General features: G+C 41.9%; 1 protein-coding gene across 1 annotated transcript in view; it reads right to left on the bottom strand.

Annotated features, from left to right (window-relative positions):
• Window positions 1–3,259: 3,259 nt before the first annotated feature.
• The window catches only part of mix23 (mitochondrial matrix import factor 23), a 44,368-nt gene continuing 24,867 nt past the window's right edge, over window positions 3,260–22,760 (bottom strand). The window contains exons 2-5 of the mRNA XM_084200317.1: window positions 20,640–20,765; window positions 12,471–12,617; window positions 4,015–4,074; window positions 3,260–3,746 (exon numbers count right to left, since the gene is read on the bottom strand). Coding sequence (XP_084056443.1) covers window positions 3,696–3,746; window positions 4,015–4,074; window positions 12,471–12,617; window positions 20,640–20,765 — 384 coding nt within the window. The 3' untranslated portion in view covers window positions 3,260–3,695. The remainder of the gene's footprint in view (window positions 3,747–4,014; window positions 4,075–12,470; window positions 12,618–20,639; window positions 20,766–22,760) is intronic.

The following is a 22,760-nucleotide window of genomic DNA, read 5'->3' as shown; positions in this document are numbered from 1 at the left end:
TTGCGTTTATATTTTTGTTCAGTGTACTTATGGTCACTATGGGGATGATGTCATCGATGCACTTATTAATGAAGCCGGTGACTGATGTGGTAAAATGTTATCGGACGAATCCCGAAACATATTCCAGTCTGGGCTAGCAAAGCAGTCCTGTAGTTTAGCATTCGCTTCATCGGACTACTTCCGTATTGAGCGTGCCACTGGAACTTTCTGTTTGAGTTTATGCTTGTAAGCAGGAATCAGAAGGATAGAGTCATGGTCAGATTTGCCAGAGACAGGAGAGCTTTGCATGCGTCTCTGTCTTTGGCGTAAAGGTGATCTAGAGTTTTGTTGCACAGGTGACATGCTGGTAAAAATGAGTTAAAATGGATTTCAGTTTCCCTGTATTAAAATCACCAGCCACTAGGAGCGCCACCTCTGGATGTGCATTGTCTTGTTTGCTTATGGCCCTATACAGGTTGTTGAGTGAGAGCCTTAGTGCCAGCATCGGTTTGTGGTGGTAAATAGCTACAAAATAGGTCCGGGACGATACCAGTATCGCGAATACTCGTTAGTATCGTGACAAGGAAACAAAACACGAAGTGGATTTAACTTCTTTAGGAAAACAGCCCTGATGTTGGAAACAAACATCATTATGTTGTCATCCAGACTCACATTTATTTATATTCCAAGCTATAGCACACACTGTTTTACATACAGCAGGTTTTTAAAGGACCAAAGCCATGGAAAAAATATTGCAATACTGGTATCATCCCGGCCCTACTACGAAACACATATGAAAACTCTCTTGGTAAATAGTCTGCAGCTTATCATGAGGTATTCTCCTAACGTAGGAACTACACTACCGTTCAAAAGCTTGGGGTCACTTAGAAATGTCCTGTAGCTCAGATGGTAGAGCATGGCGCTTGCAACGGCAGGGTTGTGGGTTCGATTCCCACGGGGGGCCAGTATACAAATGTATGCACTCACTAACTGTAAGTCGCTCTGGATAAGAGCGTCTGCTAAATGACTAAAATGTAAATGTTTTCCATGAAAACATACATGAAATGAGTTTGAATAGGAAATATAGCAAAATGAATAGGAAATGTATTCATTAACAAGGTTAGAAATAATGATTTTTAATTGAAATAATAATTGTGTCCTTCAAACTTTGCTTTCGTCAAAGAATCCTCCATTTGCAGCAATTACAGCCTTGCAGACCTTTGGCATTCTAGTTGTCAATTTGTTGAGGTAATCTGAAGAGATTTCACCCCGTGCTTCCTGAAGCACCTCCCACAAATTGGATTGGCTTGATGGGCACTTCTTACGTACCATACGGTCAAGCTGCTCCCACAACAGCTCAACAGGGTTGAGATCCGGTGACTGTGCTGGCCACTCCATTATAGACAGAATACCAGCTTGACTGCTTTTTCCCTAAATAGTTATTGCCTAGTTTTGAGCTGTGCTTTGGGTCATTGTCCTGTTGTAGGAGGAAATTGGCTCCAATCAAGCGCCGTCCACAGGGTATGGCATGGCGTTGCAAAATGGTATGATAGCCTTCCTTCTTTAAGACCCCTTTTACCCTGTACAAATCTCCCACTTTACCACCACCAAAGCACCCCCAGACCATCACATTGCCTCCACCATGCTTGACAGACGGCATCAAGCACTCCTCCAGCATCTTTTCATTTGGTCTGCGTCTCACAAATGTTCTTCTTTGTGATCCAAACACCTCAAACTTTGATTAGTCTGTCCATAACACTTTTTTTCCAATCTTCCTCTGTCCAGTGTCTGTGTTCTTTTGCCCATCTTAATATTTTATTTTATTGGCCAGTCTGAGATATGCCTTTTTCTTTGCAACTCTGCCTAGGTCAGCATCCCGGAGTCGCCTCTTCACTGTTGACGTTGAGACTGGTGTTTTGCGGGTACTATTTAATGAAGCTGCCAGTTGAGGACCTGTGAGGCGTCTGTTTCTCAAACTAGACACGAATGTATTTGTCCTCTTGCTCAGTTGTGCACCGGGGCCTCCCACTCCTCTTTCTATTCTGGTTAGAGCCAGTTTGCGCTGTTCTGTGAAGGGAGTACTACACAGCATTGTATGAGATCTTCAGTTTCTTGGCAATTTCTCGCATGGAATAGCCTTCATTTCTCAGAACAAACATGGACTGACAAGAAAGTTATTTGTTTCTGGCCATTTTGAGCCTGTAATCGAACCCACAATTGCTGATGCTCCAGATACTAAACTAGTCTCAAGAAGGCCAATTTTATTGCTTCTTTAATCAGCACAACAGTTTTCAGCTGTGCTAACATAATTGCAAAAGGGTTTTCTAATGATCAATTAGCCATTTAAAATGATAAACTTGGATTAGCAAACACAACGTGCCATTGGAACACAGGACTGATGGTTGCTGATAATGGGCCTCTGTACGCCTATGTAGATATTCCATTAAAATTTTCAAGAACAAGGACATTCCTAAGTGACCCCAAACTTTAACGGTAGTGTATATATATTTTAGTAAATATATTATTTTAAATATATTTTCGAAATATAATTTCCTTTATTCTTTTCCCCTAACCCTACAACCCCTCCCCTAATTGGAGTAAACTAATGGACCACACTACTTAGGCTTCTATTTCCAGTTTATACATACTACATACATTTCACAGACACAGTATATTTTACAATAGTTAAATTGTTTTTAGTCCCAGCGTTCAGCTCCACTCAACCCCTCCCATCTCTGAACACCATCCAGTTTACATTTTTAGCTGCCATATTTTTCCACTGTGCTGTGTTTCACAAAAGTTCTGACCCTTTCTATCCTCATAGTTTCTACAGACTGAACCTTTCTATTCTCATAGTTTCTACAGATTGTAAATTAAAGATAAACACCTTTGCTAAGAGTATTATTATATTATTGATCAATTGACTCTGAATTTTCAAATCACCCAGCAGTGCTATTTGCAGAGTTAGCTCCAAATAAATGTTGAAAATGTCCATCCATTCCTGAACCTGCAACCAAAAAGAAGCTACATATGGGCAGTACCAAAACAAATGATCTAGTGATTCGGTCTCTTTGCAGCAAAATCTGCAGAGCTGGGATGGTTGTATCCCCCATATACAGTATATAACATTCTATTGGTTGCAAGAATTTTGTAAAATCATTTCAATTGAAAAACAGTGTTGAATCCGGCGTCGTTTTGTGTATCAGTTCATAAACCATGTGCCATGGAGTCAGTACATCCAACACCTGTTTGGAGCAGCTGGCATTAAAAAACAATGAAACTGGTTTATTTTTTTATTTATCACAATTATCTTTAGCCAATTTTGGTTTTTAATGCGGCTGACAGACAAGTTCCTTACCTTCTCCCCCTTTCCACTTGTAATGCTGCAATTAGTTGGTTGTAAGTTACCCCTCAGCCCTGGGGGGGGGGGGGGGGGGGGGGAGAAGTCAGAGACACCAGAGGGCCATTGGAAAACACTTCATTGTTTAAAAAAATTAAAATAAAACTACAATCATGAAAATAAACAGAGCAGATTGCTTGACAGAGGTGGCCTTGTTGTGAGGCAACGCAATGCAGCGGTCTCCATGGGTGATAACAGTGTGGTTGGCTGGAGGGCAGGGGTCCCTCAGGTCAAGTCCATGGATGGCTCGGTCTGGTTCTGGTCCTGATGCAACCGTCTGAACCTGCAGCTATTCTCACCAGAGCAGCTCAGACAGTCACTTGACCGTAGGAGGGGTGTAGTGGGTCCGGCACCGTTCACTGAACACCTGAGGAAGGAACAGCACAGGAGAGGGTCATTGAAGTACATATATCTGTGTGTGAGTGTGCTCGAGAGGTCAAACAGGCCATGAAGTGAGAGGTCAAACAGGCCATGAAGTGAGAGGTCAGACAGGCCATGAAGTGAGAGGTCAGACAGGCCATGAAGTGAGAGGTCAGACAGGCCATGAAGTGAGAGGTCAGAGGCCATGAGGTGAGAGGCCATGAGGTGAGAGGTCAAACAGGTCATGAGGTGAGAGGTCAGAGTGATGTTCTTACCTTCAGACTCCTGTCATTAACAACCTCTTCAACATTCAGCTCTGATCGCATGAGTTTTAACTGGAGGAGAAAAGACAAAACACTCATATCACTACAAGAAGTTAACACTGAACACTGCTTCTAATCCAGTCAAATACTGCCACCAACAGAAACCTGGAGACTATGGAGGATTACTGTTAGAAATGCAGCTCTTAGTTAGCAGTTCAACATTAAACAGGCCTCTTTGTTAGGGTTAAACAGGCAGTTTTAGCAACCCTGAACTGGTAGTTTGTTGTACTTGCCCAACACGCCTTTTTCCTCATTGGTGGTACCTACAAATCACCTCACTTGTATCAGCCAATCACAGTTCGCCATTCCCTGTGCGCTTCACTGAACCCCACTGCTGCCGTCAGAGTGAGATCGCGGTCAGAATGGACTGACTGTTTCTCAAGATCTGTATTTGACCTGTGTTTTAGTGCATCGTATTTGACCTGTGTTCTAGAGCATCGTATTTGACCTGTGTTCTAGTGCATCGTATTTGACCTGTGTTCTAGTGCATCGTATTTGACCTGTGTTTTAGTGCATCGTATTTGACCTGTGTTTTAGTGCAAGGTATTTGACATGTGTTTTAGTGCATCGTATTTGACCTGTGTTTTAGTGCATCGTATTTGACCTGTGTTCTAGAGCATCGTATTTGACCTGTGTTTTAGTGCATCGTATTTAACCTGTGTTTTAGTGCATCAAAGTGTAAGTATTGTTATTGCTTCTTTAGGTCAGTACTTCATTGTTGTTAAGGGTAAGGGTTAGGCCTAAGTTATTTACCATGTTTATAACGTTTACAAGGTATTTTCCTTTCCTATGTGCGTCATGCCATTTCTGGCCTGCTAGCCAAGATGTTAGCCAGCCATGCTAGCTCATTTGCGCTGTGTGCCACATGTCTCGTTTAAGATATATATTATTCTGTTCATACTGTCTGGCTAGGTTTATAGCCATGTTTATGGACATGTATAACCTTTGTGAAGCCTCATGCTACCGTGTACTCAAATCAAATCAAATTTGCCACATGCGCCGAATACAACAGGTGTAGACATTACTGTGAAATGCTTACTTACAGCCATTAACCAACAATGCATTTATTTTTAAATAAAAAAGTAAAATAAAATAAAACAACAAAAATGTGTTGAGAAAAAAAGAGCAAAAGTAAAATAAAATAACAGTAGGGAGGCTATATATACAGGGGGGTACCGGTGCAGAGTCAATGTGCGGGGGCACCGGCTAGTTGAGGGAGTTGAGGTAATATGTACATGTGGGTAGAGTTAAAGTGACTATGCATAAATAATGAACAGAGTAGCAGCAGCGTAAAAAGATGGGGTGGGGGGGCAGTGCAAATAGTCAGGGTAGCCATGATTAGCTGTTCAGGAGTCTTATGGCTTGGGGGTAGAAGCTGTTGAGAAGCCTTTTGGACCTAGACTTGGCACTCCGGTACCGCTTGCCGTGCGGTAGCAGAGAGAACAGTCTATGACTAGGGTGGCTGGAGTCTTTGACAATTTTGAGGGCCTTCCTCTGACACCGCCTGGTATAGAGGTCCTGGATGGCAGGAAGCTTTGCCCCAGTGATGTACTGGGCCGTACGCACTACCCTCTGTAGTGCCAGTCAGGATGCTCTCGATGGTGCAGCTGTATAACTCTTCACGACTGTCTTGGTATGTTTGGACCATGATAGTTCGTTGGTGATGTAGACACCAAGAAACTTGAAGCGCTCAACCTGTTCCACTACAGCCCAGTCGATGAGAATGGGGGCGTGCTCAGTCCTCTTTTTTTTTCCTGTAGTCCACAATCATCTCCTTTGTCTTGGTCACATTGAGGGAGAGGTTGTTATCCTGGCACCACACGGTGCAAACGTAATGATGGTGTTGGAGTCGTTCCTGGCCATGCAGTCATGGGTGAACAGGGAGTACAGCAGGGGACTGAGCACGCACCCCTGAGGGGCGCCCGTGTTGAGGATCAGTGTGGCAGATGTGTTGTTACCTACCCTTTCCACCTGGGGGCGGCCCGTCAGGAAGTCCAGGATCCAGTTGCAGAGGGAGGTGTTTACTCCCAGGGTCCTTAGCTTAGTGATGAGCTTTGAGGGCACTATGGTGTTGAATGCTGAGCTGTAGTTAATGAATAGCATTCTCACGTAGGTGTTCCTCTTGTCCAGGTGGGAAAGGGCAGTGTGGAGTACAATAGAGATTGCATCATCTGTGGATCTGTTGGGGCGGTATGCAAATTGGAGCGGGTCTAGGGTTTCTGTGATAAGGGTGTGGATGTGAGCCATGACCAGCCTTTCAAAGCACTTCATGGCTACAGACGTCAGTGCTACGGGTCAGTAGTCATTTAGGCAGGTTATCTTAGTGTCCTTGGGCACGGGGACTATGGTGGTATGCTTGAAACATGTTGGTATTACAGACTCAGTCAGGGTCATGTTGAAAATGTCAGTGAAGACACTTGCCAGTTGGTCAGCACATGCTCAGAGTACACGTCCTGGTAATCCATCTGGCCCTGCGGCCTTGTGAATGTTGACCTGCTTAAAAGTCTTACTCACATCGGCTACGGAGAGCGTGATCACATAGTCATCTGGAACAGCTGGTGCTCCCATGCATGCTTCAGTGTTGCTTGCCTCGAAGCGAGCATAGAAGTGGTTTAGCTCGTCTGGAAGTCTTGTGTCACTGGGCAGCTCACGGCTGTGCTTCTCTTTGTAGTCTGTAATAGTTTGCAAGCCCTGCCACATCCGACGAGCGTCGGAGCCGGTGTAGTACGATTCAATCTTAGTCCTGTATTGACTCTTTGCCTGTTTGATGTTTCGTCGGAGGGCATAGCGGGATTTCTTATAAGCGTCCGGGTTAGAGTCCCGCTCCTTGAAAGCGGCAGCTCTACCCTTTAGCTCAGTGCGGATGTTGCCTGTAATCATGACTTCTGGTTGGGGTATGTACGTACGGTCACTGTGGGGACGACGTCATCGATGCACTTATTGATGAAGCCAGTGACTGATGTGGTGTACTCCTCAATGCTGTCTGAAGAATCCCGGAACATGTTCCAGTCTGTGCTAGCAAAACAGTCCTGTAGCTTAGCATCTGCGTCATCTGACCACTTTTTTATTAACCGAGTCACTGGTGCTTCCTGCTTTAGTTTTTGCTTATAAGCAGGAATCAGGAGGATAGAGTTATGGTCAGATTTGCCAAATGGAGGGCGAGGGAGAGCTTTGTATGCGTCTCTGTGTGTGGAGTAAAGGTGGTCTAGAGTTTTTTTTCCTCTGGTTGCACATTTAACATGCTGGTAGAAATTAGGTAGAACGGATTTAAGTTTCCCTGCATTAAAGTCCCCGGCCACTAGGAGCGCTGCCTCTGGATGAGCGTTTTCCTGTTTACTTATGGCCTTATACAGCTCGTTGAGTGCAATCTTAATGCCAGCATTAGTTTGTGGTGGTAAATAGACAGCTATGAAAAATATAGATGAAAACTTTCTTGGTAAATAGTGTGGTCTACAGCTTATCATAAGATACTCTACCTCAGGCGAGCAAAAACCTCGAGACTTCCTTAGTATTTGATTTTGTGCACCAGCTGTTGTTTACAAATATACACAGACCGCCACCCCTTGTCTTACCAGAGGCTGCCGTACTATCCTGCCGATGTAGAGTATATCCCGCCAGCTGTATGTTGTCCATGTCGTCGTTCAGCCACGACTTGTGAAACATAAGATATTACAGTTTTTAATATCCCGTTGGTAGGATAACCGTAATCGTAGTTCATCTAATTTATTTTCAAATGATTGAAGATTGGCTAATAGGATTGATGGTAGAGGCAGTTTACTCGCTTGCTGTCGGATCCTTACAAAGCGCCCCAATCTTCATCCACGATATCTCTGTCTCTTTCTCATGCGAATGACGGGGATTTGGGCCTGGTCGGGTGTCTGTAGAATATACTTTGCGTCCGACTCGTTGAAGAACAAATCTTCGTCCAATACGAGGTGAGTAATTGCTGTCCTGATATCCAGAAGCTCTTTTTGGTCATAAGAGACGGTGGCAGAAACATTATGTACATTATAAATTACAAATAACGCGAAAAAACACACATAATAGTACAAATGGTTAGAGGGCTGTAAAATGGCAGCCATCTTCTCCGGCGCCATTCTCAACAACTGTGAGACCTTATATAGACAGGTGTGTGCCTTTACAAATCATGTCCAATCAATTGAATTTACCACAGGTGGACTCCAATCAAGTTGTAGAAACCTCTCAAGGGTGATCAATGGAAACAGGATGCACCTGAGATACATTTAGAATCTCATAGCAAAGTGTCTGAATACTTGTACTTACTACTTGTAAATAAGGTATTTCTGTATTATAACTATTTTATAATGTCCTCCCGAGTGGCGCAGTGGTCTAAGGCACTGCAACGCAGTGCTAGCTGTGCCACTAGAGATCCTGGTTCGAATCCAGGCTCTGTCGTAGCCGGCCGCGACCGGGAGACCCATGGGGCGGCGCACAATTGGCCCAGCGTCGTCCAGGGTAGGGGAGGGAATGGCCGGCAGGGATGTTGGTAGAGCATGGCGTTTGCAACGCCAGGGTTGTGGGTTCGATTCCCACGGGGGGCCAGTATGTAAAAATATATAATGTATGCACTCACTAACTGGATAAGAGCGTCTGCTAAATGACCAAAATGTTATGTAAATGTTTTACATTTGCAAAAATGTCTACAAACCTGTTTTCACTTTGTCATTATGGGGTATTGTGTGTAGATTGCTAAAGATGTTTATTTATTTAATCAATTTTAGAATAAGGCTGTAACGTAAAAATATTTGGAAAAGTCAAGGGGTCTGAACACTTTCCGAATGCACTGTATGTTTTGAATACATTCTAAGGCTGCATGATGAGACTAATGATGATTTGAAAAAAGTCGCATGAGCTCTGCTTTGTTTTTTGCGCAGGCTGTACACACTTCATTAGTCTCTCATTCACAATTTGACAAGCACTTGATAATGCCTCGAATTTCCCGGCGGCATCCCCTTTGTGTGGCCGTAATGCCCCATAAAAAAATCCATGCCTTTTGCGGCCAGTGGCCGTTGTGCCCTTGGGCTGAATATAATAATTATAATTCCCTTCTCCTGGCTGGGCGCACTTACACGGCTCTCCGTCATGTGATCGGGTCTTTTTCACAGGCTACATGTGAAGACAGATACATCCGGGACCCAACTGCGCGAGTCCTTATCCAATTCCAAGGCGCATATTGAAGATATTGGAAGAACTGTCCACATTCACTTTTCATCAGCCAACAAGATGAGTCGGCCTAATGAACAGAAAAAGCACTAGCCTATGTCAATCTACTATCCCCCATAGTACAAAAGTTGACCTAATTCTATTCTGTGAGAGAAATAAATATTCCAAACATAGTTCGTTGTCAGTTGTGGGATGCGATAGATCCCAAATTAATACAACCACTAGCATTAAAAAAATGTATCATGCACCTGTCTCGAAACAGGGGCAGGGGGAAAAATACATGTTATCTATGCACTTAAATAGCGAATGGAGGACGCTTTTCCCCGTGGTTTATTTTCATGCCAGCCAGGTAGGCTATACTCCTGTTGTAAAGCGAAGCAATGTGCTTAATATTAGGAAAGTTTAGAAATAAATATAGTAGGCCTAGCCTATAGAAAGCTGATGGGATCCTCCTCTTTTTAATAGAGGCCATCACTCTGTTTTCTCAGGCAATTGCATAGCCTATAGAAAAATTGCGCAACATTGGTGTGGCGGTAATACGTAACAGCCCTAATCATAGTGTAGTATAGGTAATGTATTACCTTGGTGCAGTGTGGTGTGGATCATAGTGTAGTATAGATAATGTATTACCTTGGTGCAGTGTGGTGTGGATCATAGTGTAGTATAGATAATGTATTACCTTGGTGCAGTGTGGTGTGGATCATAGTGTAGTATAGGTAATGTATTACCTTGGTGCAGTGTGGTGTGGATCATAGTGTAGTATAGATAATGTATTACCTTGGTGCAGTGTGGTGTGGATCATAGTGTAGTATAGATAATGTATTACCTTGGTGCAGTGTGGTGTGGATCATAGCGTAGTATAGATAATGTATTACCTTGGTGCAGTGTGGTGTGGATCATAGTGTAGTATAGATAATGTATTACCTTGGTGCAGTGTGGTGTGGATCATAGTGTAGTATAGATAATGTATTACCTTGGTGCAGTGTGGTGTGGATCATAGTGTAGTATAGGTAATGTATTACCTTGGTGCAGTGTGGTGTGTATCATAGTGTAGTATAGGTAATGTATTACCTTGGTGCAGTGTGGTCTATATATCATAGTGTAGTATAGGTAATGTATTACCTTGGTGCAGTGTGGTGTGGATCATAGTGTAGTATAGGTAATGTATTACCTTGGTGCAGTGTGGTGTGGATCATAGTGTAGTATAGGTAATGTATTACCTTGGTGCAGTGTGGTGTATATCATAGTGTAGTATAGGTAATGTATTACCTTGGTGTAGTGTGGTGTGGATCATAGTGTAGTATAGGTAATGTATTACCTTGGTGCAGTGTGGTGTGGATCATAGTGTAGTATAGGTAATGTATTACCTTGGTGCAGTGTGGTGTGGATCATAGTGTAGTATAGGTAATGTATTACCTTGGTGCAGTGTGGTGTGGATCATAGTGTAGTATAGATAATGTATTACCTTGGTGCAGTGTGGTGTGGATCATAGTGTAGTATAGATAATGTATTACCTTGGTGCAGTGTGGTGTGGATCATAGTGTAGTATAGGTAATGTATTACCTTGGTGCAGTGTGGTGTATATCATAGTGTAGTATAGGTAATGTATTACCTTGGTGCAGTGTGGTGTGGATCATAGTGTAGTATAGGTAATGTATTACCTTGGTGCAGTGTGGTGTGGATCATAGTGTAGTATAGGTAATGTATTACCTTGGTGCAGTGTGGTGTGGATCATAGTGTAGTATAGGTAATGTATTACCTTGGTGCAGTGTGGTGTGGATCATAGTGTAGTATAGGTAATGTATTACCTTGGTGTGGTGTGGATCATAGTGTAGTATAGGTAATGTATTACCTTGGTGTGGTGTGGTGTGGTGTGGATCATAGTGTAGTATAGGTAATGTATTACCTTGGTGCAGTGTGGTGTGTATCATAGTGTAGTATAGGTAATGTATTACCTTGGTGCAGTGTGGTGTATATCATAGTGTAGTATAGGTAATGTATTACCTTGGTGCAGTGTGGTGTGGATCATAGTGTAGTATAGATAATGTATTACCTTGGTGCAGTGTGGTGTGGATCATAGTGTAGTATAGGTAATGTATTACCTTGGTGCAGTGTGGATCATAGTGTAGTATAGGTAATGTATTACCTTGGTGCAGTCTGGTGTGGATCATAGTGTAGTATAGGTAATGTATTACCTTGGTGCAGTGTGGTGTATATCATAGTGTAGTATAGGTAATGTATTACCTTGGTGCAGTGTGGTGTATATCATAGTGTAGTATAGGTAATGTATTACCTTGGTGCAGTGTGGTGTGGATCATAGTGTAGTATAGGTAATGTATTACCTTGGTGCAGTGTGGTGTGGATCATAGTGTAGTATAGGTAATGTATTACCTTGGTGCAGTGTGGTGTATATCATAGTGTAGTATAGGTAATGTATTACCTTGGTGCAGTGTGGTGTATATCATAGTGTAGTATAGGTAATGTATTACCTTGGTGCAGTGTGGTGTGTATCATAGTGTAGTATAGGTAATGTATTACCTTGGTGCAGTGTGGTGTATATCATAGTGTAGTATAGGTAATGTATTACCTTGGTGCAGTGTGGTGTGGATCATAGTGTAGTATAGATAATGTATTACCTTGGTGCAGTGTGGTGTGGATCATAGTGTAGTATATGTAATGTATTACCTTGGTGCAGTGTGGTGTGGATCATAGTGTAGTATAGGTAATGTATTACCTTGGTGCAGTCTGGTGTGGATCATAGTGTAGTATAGGTAATGTATTACCTTGGTGCAGTGTGGTGTATATCATAGTGTAGTATAGGTAATGTATTACCTTGGTGCAGTGTGGTGTATATCATAGTGTAGTATAGGTAATGTATTACCTTGGTGCAGTGTGGTGTGGATCATAGTGTAGTATAGGTAATGTATTACCTTGGTGCAGTGTGGTGTGGATCATAGTGTAGTATAGGTAATGTATTACCTTGGTGCAGTCTGGTGTGGATCATAGTGTAGTATAGGTAATGTATTACCTTGGTGCAGTGTGGTGTATATCATAGTGTAGTATAGGTAATGTATTACCTTGGTGCAGTGTGGTGTATATCATAGTGTAGTATAGGTAATGTATTACCTTGGTGCAGTGTGGTGTGGATCATAGTGTAGTATAGGTAATGTATTACCTTGGTGCAGTGTGGTGTGGATCATAGTGTAGTATAGGTAATGTATTACCTTGGTCTGTTCCTTCCTGAGTAGTTTGATGGTTGTCATGTTGTCTCCGTCCTTGGCCCTCTGCTCTCTCAGCTGGCCCACCACCTCAGAGGTCTGGCCTATACACGTCTTAATGGCTCGGTCTCTGCTCAGGTGGGCCTCCATCAGCTGCAACACCACATCAAACACAACACCACAAACACAACACATACACAACACCACAAACACATACATAACACATACACAACACCACAAACACATACATAACACATACAACACATACACAACACCACAAACAACACATACACAACACCACAAACAACACATACACCACAAACACATACACAACACCACAAACACAACACATACACCACAAACACATACACAACACCACAACACATACACCACAAACACAACACATACACCACAAACACAACACATACACCACAAACACAACACATACAAAACACCACAAACACAACACATACACCACAAACACATACACAACACCACAAACACAACACATACACCACAAACACAACACATACAAAACACCACAAACACAAACCATACACAACACCACAAACACAACACCACAAACACAACACATACACCATAAACACATACACAACACCAAACACAACACCACAAACACCACACATACACAACAAACAATACCACAGGATTACTGAGCCAGTCTTTAACCTGGTGATTCCACTTAATTTATAAACGGTTTGAATGTATATACTCAAGCAGGGCCACGGAAAATGTTTTGCGAGTTGGCATTTGCCCTAGCTAGCAGATTGTAATAGGCTAAATGTGATGCTCCAATGTGATTGGCACTGTTCGGCGTAGCATAGAGAATGTGATTGGTACTGTTTGGCGTAGCATAGAGAATGTGATTGGCACTGTTCCGCGTAGCATAGAGAATGTGATTGGCACTGTTCCGCGTAGCATAGAGAATGTGATTGCCACTGTTTGGCGTAGCATAGAGAATGTGATTGGTACTGTTTGGCGTAGCATAGAGAATGTGATTGGTACTGTTTGGCGTAGCATAGAGAATGTGATTGGTACTGTTTGGCGTAGCATAGAGAATGTGATTGGTACTGTTCGGCGTAGCATAGAGAATGTGATTGGTACTGTTCGGCGTAGCATAGAGAATGTGATTGGTACTGTTCGGCGTAGCATAGAGAATGTGATTGGTACTGTTCGGCGTAGCATAGAGAATGTGATTGGTACTGTTTGGCGTAGCATAGAGAATGTGATTGGCACTGTTCGGCGTAGCATAGAGAATGTGATTGGTACTGTTCGGCGTAGCATAGAGAATGTGATTGGTACTGTTCGGCGTAGCATAGAGAATGTGATTGCCACTGTTCGGCGTAGCATAGAGAATGTGATTGGCACTGTTCGGCGTAGCATAGAGAATGTGATTGGTACTGTTCGGCGTAGCATAGAGAATGTGATTGGTACTGTTCGGCGTAGCATAGAGAATGTGATTGGTACTGTTCGGCGTAGCACAGAATGTTCCACCAACCTTAACTTGGCGATACTATCTTCGTTTTCGAATTCAGCCAAACGTACAGTATCTTCTACAATGTCTGTGTCCAGTTGCAGGTTGGTCGTTTGAATTTAGAAAATGCTCTGTTAATAAAATAAATGTTTTTTTGCTCCATGAAGTAATCCAACAATGTGTACGCCACCATTTTGTCAATTTCAAATCTTCTCTCATTGATCGAGACAGGCTGGTCCACCCTGAAGTGGCGCATGTCATGATGACACTCATCTGTCTCGATCAATGAGAGAAGATTTGAAATTGACAAGATGGCGGCGTACACATCGTTGGATTACTTCATGGAGCGAAACAAATATTTATTTTAATAACAGAGCATTTTCTAAATTCAAAACGAACCACCTGCAACTGGACACGGACACTTTAGAAAATACATGTTTGGCCGAATCGAGAACTTAGATAGTATCGCCAAATTAAGGTTGGTCGAACATTCTGTGCTACGCCAAACAGTACCTATCACATTGGAGCATCTCATTAGCCCGTTACAATCTGCTAGCTAGCATTTGCCCCAGCACTTTTCAAATCAGCACTTCTGATTTAACTTAATGAAAATATTTATGCAAAATCATTCAAAGACAATACTGTTTTTTGAGATTGATTTGTCAACTTGCGCATTATTTATTGGAGTGCTGCAGTGTTTGTGTGTGTGTTGACCAATCAGATTCACGGAAATCACAGGTGGCGCGGGCCAGCCACAACGCACCTTGTCTAGCAAAGCGCGCTCTCCACTTACCTCAGGTATTTATTTAGAGATAACACCTTACCTCAGGTATTTATTTAGAGATAACACCTTACCTCAGGTATTTATTTAGAGATAACACCTTACCTCAGGTATTTATTTAGAGATAACACCTTACCTCAGGTATTTATTTAGAGATAACACCTTACCTCAGGTATTTATTTAGAGATAACACCTTACCTCAGGTATTTATTTAGAGATAACACCTTACCTCAGGTATTTATTTAGAGATAACACCTCACTCCCAACAGACACAAGCAACAACTCTACACACAGATGTTGCTGCAGCAGACATACAACAAAATGATGTTTCAGTGTGATCAACTGAAGACAACCACAGCTGCTACGGCCAATGAGCCCTGTCCACTCTGGCCAGGGTAAACCAAGTGGTAACCTTCTGGTTCTGTATTTATATCAGAGGTGGCACCACAGGTCCCAGGCTGGTAACCTTCTGGTTCTGTATTTATATCAGAGGTGGTACCACAGGTCCCAGGCTGGTAACCTTCTGGTTCTGTATTTATATCAGAGGTGGCACCACAGGTCCCAGGCTGGTAACCTTCTGGTTCTGTATTTATATCAGAGGTGGTACCTGACCCTATAGGACATGACAGTGATTTATCCGTTTTAAAAAGGTTTAATATGGTCTATGATGGCACCAGTTTTCTAATCAGGTTACGTGTTTTTTTTACTCCTGGAAAAACTCCTGGCCCTGGGGAGGATGAAAGCCCTGTCAAACTGCAACAACCTTGTACATGTTCATATGAATGATATTTAGAGACTCGACTAACGGGGGTTTCCTCTACCCAGACAACAACTGATCGACAACAGAACTCACATCATGCAGACCTATGGAACTGTATGCCAACAGAACTCACATCATGCAGACCTATGGAACTGTATGCCAACAGAACTCACATCATGCAGACCAATGGAACTGTATGCCAACAGAACTCACATCATGCAGACCAATGGAACTGTATGCCAACAGAACTCACATCATGCAGACCAATGGAACTGTATGCCAACAGAACTCACATCATGCAGACCAATGGAACTGTATGCCAACAGAACTCACATCATGCAGACCAATGGAACTGTATGCCAACAGAACTCACATCATGCAGACCAATGGAACTGTAGGCCTAATACAAATGTTACTCTGTCTATGTCATCACTATTGTGTTGATTGATTCATTCCAGTTAATCATTTTGTATTGAAAAGGTCAAGGCAGCCTAGCCAGCCCAAGATGGAATATAAACCAAATTCTATCACATTTTCTCCTAACACAAACAAATGGACTATAAATACATGACCAATATGTTTACCCTGATGGACAGGGTGTATAGGCTGTATACAGCTGCTGTTGTTGTTAGTAGCCTACAGCATGTCAGATATCATCACAGGCTACAGCATGTCAGATATCATCACAGGCTACAGCATGTCAGATATCATCACAGGCTACAGCATGTCAGATATCATCACAGGCTACAGCATGTCAGATATCATCACAGGCTACAGCATGTCAGATATCATCACAGGCTACAGCATGTCAGATATCATCACAGGCTACAGCATGTCAGATATCATCACAGGCTACAGCATGTCAGATATCATCACAGGCTACAGCATGTCAGATATCATCACAGGCTACAGCATGTCAGATATCATCACAGGCTACAGCATGTCAGATATCATCACAGGCTACAGCATGTCAGATATCATCATAGGCTACAGCATGTCAGATATCATCACAGGCTACAGCATGTCAGATATCATCATAGGCTACAGCATGTCAGATATCATCATAGGCTACAGCATGTCAGATATCATCATAGGCTACAGCATGTCAGATATCATCATAGGCTACAGCATGTCAGATAGCTAATGATTAGGTTAGCCTAGGCTGCTGCAACATTTATGTAAATACGTTTTGTGTCTGTCGGAAGTGAGGTATTATCACGTTTGCTAAATAAATACCGAAGGAAAATGGAAAGTGCACTTGTGCATGCGTTGTGCCCAGCCCGCATCAGCCCCCAGCTGTGCCCTGGACACCATACTGCTGAGGACTGGAGTAAAGTCATTTTCTTTGATGAATCCCCTTTCCGATTGTTTTTTTGTTTTTTTTTGGGGGGGGGGGGGGGGGGGATCAGCTTAATATTGCAGATAGATTGTATCTTCTATCAATGTAATTGTCAGCATCACTTCCAATCCCCCATGTTTTTTATATATATACTCCCCTTTATTACTTTTCAACCCTAACCCTAACCCTTTCCCTACTTGGGGTAAATTAGTGAACAACAATGCCCAGGCCTCTACTTCCAGCCTATACTTACTATCTACACCTTATGGACACAGTCAATTTTACAATAATTCTATTATTTATATATTTATATATATATATATATATATATATATATATATATATATATATATATATATATATATATATATATATATATATATATATATATATATATATATATATATATATATATATATATATATATATATATATATATATTTGTTTTGCTCCTGAACTACTTCTACTCTCAACCTCTCTGATCATTTTCCTGATGTCCATCCGGTTTGCTTCTATATGCCATATCTTTCTAACTGTGCTCTTTCCCAAAAGCTCCCAACATACAACCTATATACTTATTATGGACACAGTATGCTTTACATTAGTTATCTTGTTGTTATTAGTTGTTGTTAGTTGTTATTAGTCCCATCCTTCAACTCCATTCAACACCTCCCATCTATCTCTTAACACCATCCATATTGGATTTCTATTTGCCATTTATATTTCAACTGTACTGGGATGTTTTACAAAAGTTCTGAACCTTTCTATTCTCATTGCTTCTACAGATTGTGAATTAAAAATAAACATTTTTGCTAAAAGTATTATTATATTATTGATCGATTAACTATGACTTTTCAGCTCACCCAGTAGTGCTTTCTGCAGGGTTAGCTCCAGGTAAATATTGCAATCCTTTAGCCATTCCTGGACCTGTGACCAAAGACAAGCTACAAATGGACAGAACCAAAACAAATGTCTCTTCACAGCAAAATCTGCAGAGCTGGGAAGATTGTATCCCCCATATCAATAACATCCTATTGGTAGCAAGAATTTTATATAATAATTTAAATTGAAAGATTCTAATTTTTGAATTCGGTGTTGTTTTGCGTGTCAGTTCATAAACACTATGCCATGGGATCGGTACGTCAAAGATCTCTTCCCAACTATTTTACAATCTATATGGGACGGCTGTCAATCCTTTGGTCCTTAAGTGAAACTGATATACTTTTTTATTTATCACAGTTTTCCTTAACCAATTATGTTCTTTAATGCAAGGCCGACAGACAAGTTCCTTACTTTCTCCCCCTTCCACTTTCCTCTTCCACTTTTGCGGTAAGGCTGCAATTATTTGGTTGTAATTTTGGGTAGAGCAGACATTTCCATATGTTTTTGTTAGCTGCATGTGCGACATAACTCCACCAGTCCTACCGATGATATCATTTACGAAGACTATACCTTTTTTAAACATTCTGTCAAAAAATAAAGGTTTTTTGTCAATTAGTATATTTGAATTTAACCACAATATTTGTTTCATTATTTGTTCTGTCGTTTCTGGAGGATTAAATTGAAATTGCAACCAACTTTCTATGGCTTGTTTTAGAAATAGTGATATTTGGGCGATGATTTCCTTTTCAAATAACTGAAAGTGAGTTGTTGTAATCTGAATAAAGGGAAAAAGGCCTTTCTTGAACATTGGGTGAGACAATCTTACTAATTTGCTTGAGAACCAGTTCGGATTTAAGTATAACTTTTGTATGACTGAAGCTTTTAGTGATCGGTCTAATGCTTTAACATTTAATAAATTCTGTCCTCCGAATTCATAATCATTATATAAATATGCCCTTTTAATTTTGTCTGGCTTGCCGTTCCAAATAAAATTGAATATTTTTTTCTCATATAATTTAAAAAACTGTTCGCTAGGCGTAGGCAAGACCATAAGCAAATAAGTAAACTGGGATAATACTAAAGAGTTAATCAGGGTGATTTTTCCACAAATTGACAGGTATTTTCCTTTCCATGGTAGTAAGATCTTATCTACAGTGGGGGAAAAAAGTATTTAGTCAGCCACCAATTGTGCAAGTTCTCCCACTTAAAAAGATGAGAGAGGCCTGTCATTTTCATCATAGGTACACGTCAACTATGACAGACAAAATAAAATAAAAAAATCCAGAAAATCACATTGTAGGATTTTTAATGAATTTATTTGCAAATTATGGTGGAAAATAAGTATTTGGTCAATAACAAAAGTTTCTCAATACTTTGTTATATACCCTTTGTTGGCAATGACACAGGTCAAACGTTTTCTGTAAGTCTTCACAAGGTTTTCACACACTGTTGCTGGTATTTTGGCCCATTCCTCCATGCAGATCTCCTCTAGAGCAGTGATGTTTTGGGGCTATCGCTGGGCAACACGGACTTTCAACTCCCTCCAAAGATTTTCTATGGTGTTGAGATCTGGAGACTGGCTAGGCCACTCCAGGACCTAGAAATGCTTCTTATGAAGCCACTCCTTCGTTGCCCGGGCGGTGTGTTTGGGATCATTGTCATGCTGAAAGACCCAGCCACGTTTCATCTTCAATGCCCTTGCTGATGGAAGGAGGTTTTCACTCAAAATCTCACGATACATGGCCCCATTCATTCTTTCCTTTACACGGATCAGTCGTCCTGGTCCCTTTGCAGAAAAACAGCCCCAAAGCATGATGTTTCCACCCCCATGCTTCACAGTAGGTATGGTGTTCTTTGGATGCAACTCAGCATTCTTTGTCCTCCAAACACGACGAGTTGAGTTTTTACCAAAAAGTTCTATTTTGGTTTCATCTGACCATATGACATTCTCCCAATCCTCTTCTGGATCATCCAAATGCACTCTAGCAAACTTCAGACGGGCCTGGACATGTACTGGCTTAAGCAGGGGGACACGTCTGGCACTGCAGGATTTGAGTCCCTGGCGGAGTAGTGTGTTACTGATGGTAGGCTTTGTTACTTTGGTCCCAGCTCTCTGCAGGTCATTCATTAGGTCCCCCCGTGTGGTTCTGGGATTCTTGTGATCATTTTGACCCCACGGGGTGAGATCTTGCGTGGAGCCCCAGATCGAGGGAGATTATCAGTGGTCTTGTATGTCTTCCATTTCCTAATAATTGCTCCCACAGTTGATTTCTTCAAACCAAGCTGCTTACCTATTGCAGATTCAGTCTCTTCCCAGCCTGGTGCAGGTCTACAATTTTGTTTCTGGTGTCCTTTGACAGCTCTTTAGTCTTGGCCATAGTGGAGTTTGGAGTGTGACTGTTTGAGGTTGTGGACAGGTGTCTTTTATACTGATAAGTTCAAACAGGTGCCATTAATACAGGTAACGAGTGGAGGACAGAGGAGCCTCTTAAAGAAGGAGTTACAGGTCTGTGAGAGCCAGAAATCTTGCTTGTTTGTAGGTGACCAAATACTTATTTTCCACCATAATTTGCAAATAAATTCATAAAAAATCCTACTATGTGATTTTCTGGAATTTATTTTCTCAATTTGTCTGTCATAGTTGACGTGTACCTATGATGAAAATTACAGGCCTCTCTCATCTTTTTAAGTGGGAGAACTTGCACAATTGGTGGCTGACTAAATACTTTTTTTCCCCACTGTATACTGTGTAGAGGAGAGGAGAGGTTAAAGGTATACTGTGTAGAGGAGAGGAGAGGTTAAAGGTATACTGTGTAGAGGAGAGGAGAGGTTAAAGGTATACTGTGTAGAGGAGAGGAGAGGTTAAAGGTATACTGTGTGGAGGAGAGGAGAGGTTAAAGGTATACTGTGTGACTCACAGACTCATAGAGCTGTCTGCATGTCTGGGAGGCGTCCACTCTGCCTGAGAAGGAGACAGTCGGCACGGTGGTGTTGAGAGAATGGACGATACGGTCATCTATGTTACGCATCACCTTCAGAACCTCCTGGGGGTTAGGGAGGGACAGACAGACAGACAGATAGTTACTGACAATACAGAACAGTGCAGATCTTCTGAGAGGCCAACTGAGGCAGAGACACTGTCCATAGACCCAGGGGCGGACTGGCCATCTGGTATTTCGGGCAAATGCCAGATGGGCTGGTCCATCTTTAGCTCAGTTGGCCTGCCTAACTTGTTTTTTTTTTTTGGTGCAAAATTATAATTATCTGGCAAAAAATGTGGGCTTCAAGGAACAAAAATTGCCATTGTGGGGGCCTCAAGATTTAAAAAAATGAGCATGTGTTTTAGAAATGCCAGGGCCGATTTTGGAGCCCAGTCCGCCCCTGCTTAGACCCCAAGCAACAGGTTGTCATGCCCTAATTACATCTGGGGTGTGAAACATCCATTGACCCTAGCTAGCTCAAACACAGTGCTGCGCTCTCTCTTCTTTAAAAGCATGAATTAATGTGTAGAAATCACAGCTAACTGACATAAACAGACATTAGGCTACATATCTAGCTAGCTATGCGTAAATAATAGGGTGTCACCTGACCATTCTGTTATGCACGTTGCACAATCTAACCGACGGCTAAAATAGCAGAGTGCATTCAGCATTCAAAGCAAGTGAAGATGTTGCCTGCCAATCAGACTGTGATAGTGAAGATGTTGCCTGCCAATCAGACTGTGATAGTGAAGATGTTGCCTGCCAATCAGACTGTGATAGTGAAGATGTTGCCTGCCAATCAGACTGTGATAGTGAAGATGTTGCCTGCCAATCAGACTGTGATAGTGAAGATGTTGCCTGCCAATCAGACTGTGATAGTGAAGATGCTGCCTGCCAATCAGACTGTGATAGTGAAGATGTTGCCTGCCAATCAGACTGTGATAGTGAAGATGTTGCCTGCCAATCAGACTGTGATAGTGAAGATGTTGCCTGCCAATCAGACTGTGATAGTGAAGATGTTGCCTGCCAATCAGACTGTGATAGTGAAGATGTTGCCTGCCAATCAGACTGTGATAGTGAAGATGTTGCCTGCCAATCAGACTGTGATACCTGATGTTCATCCATCTGGTTCAGTCAGATTATTCCCATACATTGGTTTGCAAAATTCCCTCTCAAGTTTTAGAAGCCAGAATGTTGAATAAAATGATATTTTCACTTACTTTACGGGTTGTCCGTGTGGTTGGTCCTTTTGCAGGTAGGAATATATCCACAGGAAAGTATAATTACATCAACTTTTCAAAGCGCTGGTAGTGTGTTCAGATTTCTATCACCTGAAGCATGGGAACAACCATGTAAACACGTGCACCAGCTCATCAAGTATGCTTTTCATCTTGTGTTCCTGTTCTTCACCAGCTCATCAAGTATGCCTTTTCATCTTGTGCCCATGCTTCAGGTGATAGAAATCTGAACACACTATCAGCGCTTTGAAAAGTTGATGTAATTATACTTTCCTGTGGATATATTCCTACCTGCAAAAGGACCAACCACACAGACAGGTAAAGTACGTTAAAATATCATTTTCTTCAACATTCTGGCTTGTAGACGTTGTGAATGCAATTCAACGTCGGGTCTTCAGGCTAGGGAAGATGCAGAGTGAATTTGGTGTCATTAGCTGGTTTCCAGCCAATAGGCAATAGATTTTTTATGCGAATATTCAAAGGTCTGCATAAAGAAAATATGCGCATTTTCCCACCAGTGGTGTGTTCCCACCAAACGGACTTCAGTGTGGTGATGACGTAGTGTACACAAAAGGTATTTTTTTGCTGAAGCTTTCATGTACCGAATAAAAATCTAAAGTTCAATGTGTTTCCAACGCATTTTCAACTCTACCGATAGTTTTGTCACAAAAACTGCAGCATTAAAATGGCAAATGTGCCAAATCTGGTCTTGGCACGTGCACTCTAACCCAGTGGTTCCCAACCTTTTTCAGTTACTATACCACCAACTGAATGTTGCTCTGCCCAGAGTACCCCTGAAGTATCCCCTCATGTGCATTTT

Source organism: Coregonus lavaretus (genome assembly GCF_964263955.1).
Source record: "Coregonus lavaretus genome assembly, contig: HAP1_SCAFFOLD_257, whole genome shotgun sequence".
Classification (NCBI taxonomy): Eukaryota; Metazoa; Chordata; class Actinopteri; order Salmoniformes; family Salmonidae; genus Coregonus; species Coregonus lavaretus.
Note: the sequence above shows the minus strand (reverse complement) of the source record. Positions and strands in the feature narration are given on the sequence as shown.